The sequence below is a fragment of the Phyllostomus discolor genome, chromosome 5 (genome assembly GCF_004126475.2).
Source record: "Phyllostomus discolor isolate MPI-MPIP mPhyDis1 chromosome 5, mPhyDis1.pri.v3, whole genome shotgun sequence".
NCBI lineage: Eukaryota > Metazoa > Chordata > Mammalia > Chiroptera > Phyllostomidae > Phyllostomus > Phyllostomus discolor.
This window is the reverse complement of record NC_040907.2, coordinates 51,398,646-51,412,608: the sequence shown is the minus strand read 5'-3', so window position 1 is coordinate 51,412,608 and position 13,963 is coordinate 51,398,646. Positions and strand designations below refer to the sequence as shown.

At 34.9% G+C, this 13,963-nt stretch overlaps 1 protein-coding gene across 1 annotated transcript in view; it reads right to left on the bottom strand.

The window, feature by feature from the left end:
• Positions 1–13,963, bottom strand: part of LRRC7 (leucine rich repeat containing 7) — a 464,523-nt gene that overhangs the window by 260,080 nt on the left and 190,480 nt on the right. Inside the window, exon 5 of the mRNA XM_028512216.2 lies at positions 3,037–3,115. Coding sequence (XP_028368017.2) covers positions 3,037–3,115 — 79 coding nt within the window. The remainder of the gene's footprint in view (positions 1–3,036; positions 3,116–13,963) is intronic.

Sequence of the window (13,963 nt, the reverse complement as noted above, 5' to 3'; positions counted from 1 at the left end):
CTGATAAGAACACAGCTTGACTAATGCTTTTATTTCAACCTGATGAAACTCTGAAGCAGGGAGCCCAGCTAAACCATGGCCAGATTTCTGACTCACAGAAACTCAAAGATAGTAAGTTAGTAAGTTTATGGTAATTTCTTACACAGTATTAGAAAACTAACAGATTTTGGTATCTGGAATTGGGATTCCGCTTCGTAAATGCCTTAATATGTGGAGTGGCTTTGGAACGAGGCAGTGATTAGAGACTGAAAAAATGTTGAAAAGCATCACAGAGAAAGCCTAGATTTCCTTGAAAAGAATGAAAAGTAAAAATGTAAACTTTGGGGATCCTGCTGAGGGAGGCTTTAAAGGAAGTGAGGGATGGTTATGAAAATTTCCTTAACCTGATAAACAGTGTGTGGAAAAAACAAGTGACAGTCACACAGGATGGTGGAAGTTTGAATGCTTCCTCCCTAAGTCTGCAAACAAGGTAATGACGTCTCTTTTCACCTCTTCTATTCAACATTGTACAGGAGGTCTTAGCCGGGACAATACAGCAAGAAAAATAAATAAATAAAAGGCATACAGATGTAAAAGAATAAAATAAAACTGTCTTTATTCACAGGTTACATGAAGTCTACCTAGAAAATCACTCCAAAACTATAAAATATCTACTAGAACTAATGAGTGAATACAGTGAGGATGCAGGACATAAAGTCCATATTAAAAACATCATTTGTATTATTTAACAGCAATGAACAATTGAATACTGGAAAAATCATTTGCATTTACACAAAAACACAAAGTATTTGGAATAAAATAAATAAAATGTACAAGATTTGTATGTTGAAATCTATAAAATATGGATAAAATATTTTTAAAGATCTAAATAAACATAGAGATGAACTATGCTCAGGGATAGGCATACTCAATATGGAGACAATTCTGCTCCAGCTGATCTATAGGGTCAGTGCAATCCCTATCAAAATCCCAGAAAGATTTTTTTTTACTTTTGTATACATTGGCAAACTAATTATAAAGTACATATGGAAAGCAAAGGGCACAGAATATTCCAAATATTTTGGTAAAGAGGAACAAAGTTGAAGGACTCACATTCCCTGATTGTATGAATTACTATGCCACTATAGTAATGGAGTATATAAAACTGATGTAGGAAGATGGCATACAAAATAAAAGCAATGTGCAAAACACAGATTTGAGAAATAAAACCAAACACATATGACCAATGGATTTACAAAAAGGTACTCAGGTAATTTTATGAAGAAAAGATAATCTTCTCACCAAATGGTACTAGAACAATTGGAAATCATATACAAACCAACCAACAGGCTAAAAAACAAAACAGGATCCTCACACTTTGCCTGTATATAAAATTCAGCTTTAAGTGGATCATAGACCTAAGTGTAAACCTAAACTATAACACTTCCAGAGGAAAACATAGGAGAAAATCTTTATGACTATGAATTTAGTGAAGATTACTAAGAAAAAGAAGCATAAACCATTAATAATTGTATAACTAGGACTTTAAAATTAAAGACTTCTTCTCTTTAAAAACTACTATCTAGAATGCAAAGATTAGTCACAGAATAGGAGCAATTATTTGCAAACAGATACCTGATAAAGGACTTTTAGCCAGAATATATAAATAATTCTAATAAATCAATAATTACAAGTCAATGTAAATAAAAAATTTGAACTTTGAACTTTTACTTAAGAAGTAATACAGATTATAAATAAGTACATGGAAAGATGATACTTGGACATTAAAAATGTAAATTAAAACTACTGTGAGATACTACCATGAGATACCACATCTACTAGACTGGCTAAATAGCAAAAAGTAATAAAAAAAACCGAATAGTACCAGATTCTGAGAAAGATGAGAAACTATGGAAATGCTAATAAATCACTGGTGTAAAGATTCTTCTCTAAACTTCAATCTCCTTTTACATTCTATTCCACTACTATTCTCATTTATACCCTCTTGTCATGGTCCATCGAGAAACCATCCTTGTTACTGCCTCTCCTCAACTCAATTTGTGAACATTTTTCTTTAAAATTTCCTTTCACAAACTTCCTTTGGTCTTTTAAAAACACTTCCCTCACTAAATGACCTCCCAACAGTCTTCAGTTTTTCTGTCTCTCCAGCATCATGCAGTCAAAGATCCTACTTTCAGTTTTTGTATAATTAAAGTGCCAGCCTTACTCTGACACTCATTATCTACATGCCAATTTCACTGATTTGTTTCAACCTCTTCCAGATATTACTATAACTGTCAGTAGCCTTTCTAGATGTTAAGTTCACTTCCATTGCTGAGTGACTTTAACATTGAGGTTCATGGCTCATCTACTCCATTCACTTCATGGTTTCTTGACCTATTTGATCCACACTATACTCTATCACTATGAAATAACTAATTTGCCAACATGGTCACTTGCTGGGTCTCTTTGTCTCTGTAACAAATCATGAACCACAAATACCCCATGTCTGATCATAGCATGTTTCCTCTCCATTTCTTCCCTTCTGCTATCCTCAAGGAAGTGTCTTTTTGCTCGTCCTATAATCTCTGGTACACACATACTATCTTTTTTTTCTGGTCATTGTTAATTCCTTTTCCAGCTTGAAGTGCATGATTAGCTATTTTCACACACCTGTTGATACCTTAAACTCTCGCACTTTCTTGAACTTTCATCAAATAGATCCTCAATGCTAATTCCCCATTAACCATAACGAATAACTCTTTCCTTAGTTTCGGTGCTCTTCCAGAGAATGCTGCCTGAATACCACAGAAATATAATGACACAGTTTGTTGCAAAGTAATGCCCACTTGCACCAGTGTGGCCTTCCTGTTACTCAGCAATGCTTTTAATCATCTTTTGTTGAACTATTCTGATTTGATCATTCCTTTACCATCATTCTATTGAATTGAGTTGTAAATACAGCATTTACAATTAATTTATTATGTGAATTATTTATTTTGGTGCATTATTCCATTGGAAATATAGAATAAATACAATAAAATCACTCATACTCACTTAGAAATGGGATTGACACTGGCTTCAATAATTGTTAAACACTTACAGCACTTTATGTTTTCTGGAAATTCTTGAACACCTAAAATGTAAAAAACAAAACACACACACACACAAAAAAAACCATGAGAATGTTCCAGTAAGATTTCTCTTAGTTGTAATTTTAAGAATGATTAATTAAATATACAGTATAAACACTATTGGGTTATCATTAAGTAAAAACAATAATGTTATATATTTGTAACATGTCATATATATACATTTAAAAAATAGAACATTCAATATTTTATAATAGTAATAACTGGAAATTGGATGTAAAATTGAGGACAATAGTATATTTGGCATAAGATAGATATTGGCTCTTTACATATCTAAATACATAAAAATAGTTTGGGCTTATTTAATTAGTATAGTGCTGTTAATGGAGAGAGGAGAAATCAACAGATATAAGGAAACAGAAGATCAAATCTTTGCTCCCTTCATTTTATAAGATTGGGGACATTGAACATGTACATCTGAAAAATAACTACGAACAAATCACAAAGCCAATAGATATTCCTGAACTAATATCAGACTGTAACAAATCTTTGCAATTCTTCCCTACTGGCACAGAGTGCAGCCCTGCATCTGCCTGAAAGGTGAAGAGGCGAGCAGCCCTTCACGGTTCTCTTTGGAGGCTCTGAGGTAGCCAGCCTGGATGATTGCCGTTGGAGAGCTGCTCATCTGCTGGCACAGCTGTGCTGTTGGCTACATGACAGAAAAGCACAAGTTTTTCTTACTGAAAATCAGTGAGCCACAAAACCTAATCCAAAATATGAGCATCAGAAATAAAAGACGCAGAGGACATTTCATTCAGTGGACACAAATGAATCAAGTATAGTAACCCCTGCAAGAGTTAGAAGAGGAAACAGCTATATGAAGCCATTCCTATATGCCTGTCATGCTACCTGCTCTCAATTTTTGCAACTGTTATTAAGGATATAAAATTTTCCATAAAATACTAGTCCTGCCAAAACCTTGTATCTGACAGAAGGAGGAGAGACATTTTGTGGCAGGATTTAGTTGAAGTTTTTGATGACCGATACTTAAGAAAGAAAACCCTCCCCCTTCCTAGATTCGGTTGACCTAGACCGCCATGACCACAGGACCTGGAAGCCTAGTGAGTTAGCACCTCGTTTATTCAGTATAAAATATGGGTACAGAAGAGGGCATGGGGGCAATTCTCATGCCATTCTTTCCTCTGTGAAAGTTCATCAGAAACTATGCCATCCTAAAATTATTGCTAAAGTATTTTGCCTTCTTAATAAGCACCCAAGGAATTTTAGGAGTTCCCTTATGTGTAAATTAAATGAGAAAGAACGATTCTCTTCTTTGGAAAGCCATACACCTAGAGCTTTTCTCATTAACCAGACATTAACCAAATGACAGAGAAGTCGATAAGCTAGTCCTTAAACTGTCTTTAACATTTTTCCTTAGTATTCATATCTACTTTGGATCTCTGCAACTAACTGGGGTATAAGTCTTCTTCTTCCCCCTTTTTAGCTTTTTCTCTTCAGTCTCCAATCTGGGCTCATTACACACTGGTATGCCTGAAGCCTTCTGCCCACATGGCCTTAGAATGATATTTCCTAAAATTGTGTATAAACCAAGGTACAAAAGCAGAGCAACATAAAATATGATATTAAGACTGTATCTCCTCATCTTCTAGTGAAAATGGAATTCCATACTGTGTTGAAAATGTTACTACAATGTTTTTTAAACTTGCATTATGTTTATTATGTTGTTCATAGTTTAAACTTAAAATAGTTCAGAGCAGAGTCTACCAGATTGAGATGAATTCCAACTTTATCAGTATGGGTTAGGTAACCTTAGGCAAGTGATATAAGTGTACAACGTCCTAGTTTCCTTAGGACATTTTTAAAAGTATGATGTCCTGTACTTTAAAAAGTGGTGATAAGCCCTGGCTGGTATGGCTCAGTGTACTGAGCACTGGCTTGCAAACCAAAGGGTTGCTGGTTTGATTCCCAGTCAGGGTACATGCCTGGGTTGTGGGCCAGGTCGCCAGTGGGAGATGCATGAGAGGCAACCATACATTGATGTTTCTCTCCCTCTCTCCCAGGCTTCTCCTCTGTCTAAAAATAAATAAATAAAATCTTTAAAAAATGATGATTATATCAATGGTTTCATCAGAGAGTTGCAGTGGGGATTGAAGAAGATAATTCAGATACAGTAATTGGCAGAAAGTGCTGCATAAAATGTTACCTATAATTATTAGAAATAAATAAATGCAGAGGTCACCAGTTAAAAAGGAACCGACAATCAAGTCAAAATGAGCTGGCTTGAGGTATAAATTTGTAAAATTTATCTACTTAAAAAAACACAGCAAAGTATAAATTAGTGTGCTGAAAAAATATCCCGACATCTAATCAATATAATAGCTGACATAAATATTCTTGCAGATGTGGAGTAAATTATAAAAAATATTATATATATGTATATACATATTTATAAATATATTTATATGTTATAATAAATAGCTTGTATTGAGCAATAATTTTATTTTTTATTTTTTAGCTATTTCTTATTCATTTATTTTTAGAGAGAGGAGAAGAGAAGGAAAAAGAGAGGAAGAGAAACATCAGTGTGTGGCTGCCTCTCATGCACCCCCTACTGGGGATCTGGCCTGCAACCCAGGAATGTGCCCTGACTGGGAATTTAACTGGTGAACCCGTGGTTTGTAGGCTGGCACTCAATCCATTGAGTCACACCAGCCAGGGCCAATATTTTTATATTTTTGCTGAGGTTGTTATAGCTAACTTGGTCTGTTTATGAAAATTGAAACACATTTGGAAAAATATATGCCAAGGGAACTACCATAAATACTAATACATGGGACTTAGAATTTAGAAAGAGTTCTTAGAGTCTAATCTCAACTTGTAATGCATCTAAACTGGAGAGATAGGATAGCACAGTAGTTAAAAGCACAGGTTAGAAGCGTGACCAAATCCTTGTATTATCACTTAACTAGACATGTTATCTTTGGCAAACATAATATTTGAGTGTCACTCACTCACTTCTTGCCTAATTTGAAGGTCTGTTCTGAGTATTAGATGATATTAATGTGAAGCACTTAATATCATCTCTGGCATGATTCTAATTTTAGTACCTAATAAATACTATATAAAATCCATGTATTAATAAGAGGAAAGGTAACTTAACTTCTTTATGCCAGTGTGTAAAATAATTTAATTCTCCTAATAATCCTGTGAGGAAGATATATTAGGCAATATTATTTTCACTTTATGGATAAAAACCATACATTCACACGAATTAAGTGACTTATTTAAATACTTAACAAGTGTTTATAGATGAAATGGAATTTTATTCAATTTTTTATCACCATATCTCTTGTTCCTCTTTACTCCATTATGTTACTTCTATTAAAATGATGTCAGATTTTATTATAGAGCACACACTTTTATTAACCAGTCTGAGATTGGTCTGTCTGGTGCTCTGAAACACAGTGGCTTTGAATAATAAAACAAAAAGGTTATTCAGAAGAATTCTGAAATCACTCCAATGCAAAATCTTCTTGCCTAGCATGAGAAAAGTTGAAAGTCATGGCTAAGTTTAGGTTTTAGTATACTCAGTTAATTGTTTTCACTTGGACTACCCTGCTTGTTACTGATGCAGACAAACAAGCCTGACAGATAGATTTTTAAGTCTATAATTAACATAGTGTTCAACTTTATGTAACTGTAAAAGAATATTGTTGATATAAATATAAAAGCCAAAATTAAAGGGTCATTTAAAACCTTGTTAGGCTTTACAAGCTGATATTAAAGTGTGAAAAATATTTTTCCTAGTGTAAAAGGTAAATGTGGAAATTAAATGTACCAAATAATTTTGTCCTTATCAAACATGGACCCAGGAATAGAGTTAGCAATAGCAATATTGATCCCTATGATCATGAATAGAAGATCTTTGAAAGGCAGACATGAGTGTAAGGTATTTCTATAACATATATGTTGTCTTTTAATCTCATTTTCCGAATATGCTAATTTAACGTGTTATAATTTTTACCAGTTTCCATCCACTCTCTCATCTAAATCCTGAATCTTGATATCATCCATATAAACACATTTAAATTCTATCACCTGCCTAAAAATTTGTTAAACTACTTGACTATATATGGCTCTCTCTTCTTAATGCTTAGAATTTTAAAACATATTCTGTATGAAATCAGAGTTAAAAATGAGACACAATATGTGGTATAAACTGAGGAATCACTGCTTTATCATTTGTCATATATGGTTCTCTTTTATTTGAGCAGCCAACTTTAATTATTAGATCTCTACAGGGAAGTCATTAATATAAAAAGTTTGTCTTAAAAAAGTCCAGCCATTGTTGATATAACAAGAACAATTTTTGCCACATTGATGTAACTTGGCAGCTAAGGAGAGTAGACTAGAATGCACATGCGTGAACAATGATGACTTCATTGTACTGGGCAGTGGGGGTGATGGATGCTGCTGAGTGAGCATGTATACTATATGGATGTCACATCCAAAATCACTGAGCAAATAGAGAAACAAATCTGTATCCAATTTTGCATTAAGTTTGAACATTCCTCCGTGGAAACTATTAGGATGATTCAGAAGGCCACAGCTATGGGCAAGTGGTGATTGGCAGCTCTATCATGACAATGCACCCAATCATTCATCATGTCTCATGCAGAGTTTTTTAGTGAAATATCAAATCAGCCAGGTGACTTAGCTACTCTACAGCCCAGATTTGGTGTCCTGTGACTTCTGGCTTTTCCCAAAACAAAATCACCTTTGAAAGGTAAGAATTTAAGACCGCCGATGAGATTCACGAAGGGGCAACTGATGACGTCTGGAGAACTGAGTGAGGTCCCAAGGTGCTTATTTTGAAGGGGACTGAAGTGTCATTGTCCTATGATCAATGTTTCTCATATCTTGTGTCTTTTTCAATAAATGTCTTTATTTTTCATAGTACATGGCTGGATACCTTCTGGACAGACCTCATATTTAACAAATATTTAGTACAGTTCCTACCCTGTGTTAAGAACTGTATTAAACATTGAAAATACTGTGTGAAAAATGGATATGTGCCTCTTGTTTGTGTGGAGCATATATTGTAGCAGAGGAATACATATAATAAATTGTAGAGATAAATCAATACATATGTATATAATATATAAAGTTATAGTATTTTCACAATGAAATATGCTACAGAAAAAGGTAATTAAAGAAGAATAAAAATGGATCAGAAATGCTTGGGAATTTCAACTGTAACTAAGGTGGTTAGGGTAAGCCTGACTGATTGGGAAGATGGCATTTGAGCAAAGACTTGAAGAAAGTGAAAGAGAGATGGATACAGATGTCTGCATCTCAGGTTGGAAAGTAAGACCATTTCAGGAGAAGGGAATAAACAATTAAAATGCTATAAAGCAGAGGTGTCCAAACTTCTGGCATCTCTGGGCCACACTGGAAGAAGAGTTGTCTTGGGCCACATATTAAATACACAAACACTAGAATGAAAAAAAAGGGCCATGCATAATTTACAATTTTGTGTTGGACCACATTCATAGACATTCTGTGGGCTGCAGGTTGAACACCCCTGTTAAAGCTTAAGTATGCCTGGTGTATTCTAAGAATAGCAAGAGGCCCAGTGTTGCTAGAACACAGTGAGAAAGAGGAGAATAGAAAAAAAAATTAGTTGAGAGGTAATAGTGGTATGTGTGGCAGAGATGGCGGGGATGTCAACTCATGCAGTGCCTCTGAGGCCATTGCAACAACTTTGGTTTTTACTCTGAATAAAATAGAGAGACATTGAGAGACATAAGTATAAAATGGTCTGATTAATAATTGGAGAGGATCGTCACTCTGGTTCCTGAGTAGGCTGGCCTTTTTAAGAGGGAGGCCAATTAGAGGCTATTGTAGTAAATCATGAAGAGAGTATGAACATACAGTATAAAAAAGTGGCCTGAATCTGGGTGAGAGCAGTGGAAGGAATGAGGAGTGAATAGAATCTGGATGGGTTTTGAATGTAAGATCAATTAGGATTTCCTGATGGATTGGGTGTAAAGTGTAGAAGAAAAATGGAAATCAAGAGTGACTCTAGGTTTTCTGTCCTGAGCAACTTGAATGGTTTGTCTTTAACTTAGATGGGAGAAGCAATATGTGAAATTAACTTTTGGAGAGGAGTATCACTTTTGAACATGCATGATTTGTGATGTCTGTTAGATGGAAAAGGGAAATGTCAAGTAGGTGTTTAGATATGAACCTGGAGTTTAGGAAAGGAGGTGCATCCAACCCGCATGTGGCCCAGGATGGCTATGAATGCAGCCCAACACAAAATTGTAAATTTACTTAAAACCTTTTTTTTTTGCTCATAAGTTTTCGTTAGTTTTTATATATTTAATGTGTGGCCCAACATAACTCTTCTTCTTCCAGTGGCCCAGAGATGCCAAAAGATTGGAAACACCTGGTAGAATATAAATTTAAAATTAGGGATTCATTATTATATAAATAATATTTAAACCATGAGATAAACTCAGAGCACCAATGACTCAGAGCACCAATGACATAAGTATAAACAATAAAAAAAAAAGAAGATCAAGAACTGAATCATGAAGCACTCTGAAATGGGAGTGGAGAGAAGAGGAAGAATAAACATAGGAGACTGAACAAGATCAGTGAGTGAGATGGGAAGGAAAAAAAGAACATTGAATCTTAGAAATCAAATGAAGAAAATGTATCCAGTAGGAAGAAGTGATCAGCTGTTTCAAGTGATACTGATAGGTCATGTAAGATGACCCAAAATTGCCATTGGATTTAGTATGGGAGATCATTGTGAACTTGACTGAAATGATTTTGGTGGACTAGTAGGGTTAAAGCCTGGAAGAAGAGAAATCATAGATAGAGAATATAGACAACTCCATCTGAATCTTTTGCTGTAAGGGATTAGGGAATTATTAAGGGAAGAGGAACCAAGTTTTCTTTGGAATAGTAGAAGAAATAACAGCATGTGTGTGTGATGATGATAATAAACAAGTAGAGAGGAAAATCTTGATGATGTAGTAGAGACTGAGGAGAATTACTAGAGTTATGTCTGTGCATATGCAAGAAGAATGGTTACCTAGTAGGGATAATGGCTTCAGAAAGGAACAAGGATAATTCATCTGCACTGACAGGCAGGGGTCAGAGAATATGAGCACACATGCTGGTAGGTGAGTAGATATGATAGAAATAGTCCATGGAAATTATCTTTTGAGACCTTTATTATTTTCAGTGGAGCAGGATCAGTAGCCATGAAGATGGCAAAGGAAGTGTGGAAGGTTTGAAGACAGAGGAAAACATGTGGAGTGGTCACCAGAAAAGGAAAGTCAATGGGTTCAAGAAGTTGGGAAGCATTACTGTACTTTGATATTGCAGTCATGAACTTAAAGTGATAGCAAGCAGTGACATTGAGGGGTTTTTCCAGATCCTTTCAGCAATAGGTAGAAAGTTGGATTTAGCCAGGATTGTGATTTTACTGAGCATACACAGTGACATGAGAGAAAAACAAGGGTGTCTGGGTGGGGCGGGGGGGGGGGGGAGGGCGTGTTATTTGATGATTGACTATGGAATTTAAGCCATGCAAAAAAAAAGCAGCGAAAACATCATGGAGGGAAGAATTCCTGAGGTGGTAGAATTAACAGACGGGTGGTTCTGATGGGGTCAAATGGTGGTTGGAGTTGTATAAGAGGAGATGTTCTAAAAAGATAGGATGGAGTCAGAAAGCAAGATTTGTCAGTTGACATTCAATTTCTTGGTGTTCCTGATGTTATCTGGGTCAGACCCAGGAAAACAATGGTAACTCAGCAAGCGCTTGTTAAATTGCATCTAATTATATTTTTGCATCAAACCTTGAAGCAATGAACTAAAAACACTTTACAAACAGAAATATTTGCTTTTAGTACAAAGGCTTTAGATTCAAATTACATTTTCTAAGATGGAAAAGGTAACTATCTATATACAAACATAATACAAAAGACTTCCTACAAATATAAAATTTTGAATGACTTAAGTGTCCTATTAAATGCATTCAAATTTATGTTTTTAGCTATAAATTTTTATATAAATCAGTACATTTGATAATAGTTACGGATAGTACATTTGGGAATGCTCATTTTCTGAATTTCACAGGTATCAGCCCAAAGGGTTTACCCTATAATATGTGCTGTATGCTGAAATAAAAATAATGTTACATTTTATATAAAAAGAGGAAATATATGAGACTTGAATGTGATTTTTTCATTGTGATACCAATTTTCATATTTTTTAGTTTAGAGAAAGCAGACAGTTATTTATATATTTATTAAGTTAAATTAGATTTAGGAGCAGAAAGAATGGAATTTGTTGAAAAAATATATATTACAATAAGCACTTTGCTTTGTTTCATCTTCTCAACTGTTTTATAATGTGGTTTATTATCCCCTTTTAACTGATAAAGGAACTGAGGCTCAGAGGTCAGCCAGGATCTGAAACCAGGCCAACCTTATTCCAACCACTGTCATATTTTACCTACATTAAGCTGTCTCCATCAAATCAAGAATTAAAGCTACTCTCAGGTAGAAATTTTAGTTACTCAAGATTGGCAATGCAGCATTTATCACAAGGCACTATATATTACATTTGTTTCCTACATATTCTGCTAGCCAAACACAAACAGCTCCAACATTTTGGATCTCTGAGTTTAATGTGCACTCAAAACTGACCATGTAGCATTCTGCCTGGGGCACTGTGAGCTGCATTTGTTCTACAACCAGTTGGTCAAAGTTCAGATAGTATGAATATTCTGGAACTTTGAGTGCAATGCTCAGGTAATAAAGTTCTTTATTTCTAAATTTAACATACTGTCAACAAGTGTCATAAGCCAAGTTCAGAATCTTTGTACTTTTTTTATATGTGAATTCAACAGACAGCTATTAGAAGGAATAATTAGAAAGGAGGGGTTACTTAAAATAGTCAGAGTGTCAGTATGAATTATCATGGATGGTCTGATAATGAAGGCAGTGATGAGAAAACTATAAAGTTAACAGCAGAATTCTTCAATTACACCAATCAATTTTGTATAGAGGCAAGCAACTACACATACCAAAACAAAAATGTCAAAAACACAGCTTATTATGATCTCAAGTCAATGTGGAAAAGTTAAGTTGCCTTAAGTGCATTCATTTATAATGAAAATAATGTGATATGAAACATTATTTGAATAACTTCCATTCAGAATGATTCAAATAAAATAAAAAATTTTTTGATGTTTAAAAGGATAAGCTATAATTTTATTTTGGAAAGTTATTTTGTGTGTAAGCCCACATTCCCCAAGGATATTTGGTATATGGGAAAATATACCATTGAATAAAGAGTATATTCAGTACCAATAGTATACTATGTTAATAGTATAATAGTACTGACTAGAAGGGAGTTTCAGAGAGGCAATTGGTTGTATAGGAGGAAGCAAAAGCATCCAGTGACATGTTAGCAAATTTGGAAAAAAATGTACAAGTCAGTCATATCTTAAAGAGGGAGAGGGGAGAGAGAGAACAAACAGACTGGACTGGTTGGCTTTACCTTTGAGCACTCTAGTGAAGGGAGCCAAGAACTCAGTAGGAACCTAAGCAAAAAGAACTAAAAGTCATCTGCAAGATTCTGCATATTTCAATGGCATTATAAACCGAAACATGCAGGTCAAGTGATCAATTATTTGGGAGAGTTATTCAACTGGTTCTCTTTAGACCTATATCTAGAGAAAGTTTTGAGAAGTCTTTATGAACTTGACCAACAAGTTCATTAAGAGAGGAATGAATCTGACTTAGCCAAAATAAATAAAATGATACCTGATTCCTTCTCTACTTTGACAACAAACATTGAGTCACTATTATGTGAAATAAACTGTTACATAACCTTATTTCATGTAACCTGGTAGCCAAGGAGAGTGGATTGGAATACATATGTGTGAACAATGATGACTTCATTGTACTAGTCAGTGAGGGCGGTAGACACTGCTGAGTGAGCATGTGTACTGTGTGGTTGCCACATTCAAAATGACTGAGTAGAGCAATGAAAATGTGTAAAATTTTGCATTAAGCTTGAACATTCCTCCATGGAAACTATTCGGGTGATTCAGAAGGCCACAGTTATGGGCGAGTGGTGGCTGGAAACTTCATCATGACAATGTGCCCACTCATGCATCACATCTTGTGAAGCATTTTTTGGCAAAACATCAAATCAGCCAGGTGACTCAGACACCTTACAGCCCAGATTTGGTGTCCTGTGGCTTCTGGCTTTTCTGAAAACTAAAATCACCTTTCAAAGGGAAGAGGTTTCAGACCATCAATGAGATTCAGAAAAATACAAAGAGGCAGCTGATGGCAATTGGGAGAACTGTGTGAGGTCCCAAGGTGCCTACTTTGAAGGGGACTGAGGCATCATTGTCTTATGTACAATGTTTCTTGTATCTTTTTAGTAAATGTCTCTATTTTTCATATTACATGGCTGGATACCTTCTGGACTGACTGATCTCATATATTTATCTCTACCTTTATCTACCTCTGTCTCTGTCTCTATCTCATCTCTATCTCTGTCTAGGTATCTATCTATGTATCTGTGTATTATCTATCATCTATCAAAAATGTTTGACATTTTGAGTATTTTTATCACTTAACTGATTACTCCTACCTATCTTCTCAAATGTATTGGAAAGAAACTCCCTCTCCTTATCTGAAAGTGAGGATATTGTTTGTCTTTAGTGTTTTACATGCATTTGGGGAAGGGAAGGAATAATTGGCAAGCTGGAAAAACGTAATAATGCCTTCAACTCTGATAGCCTTTCATTAAAACTAACAATAGTAATTTTCCCA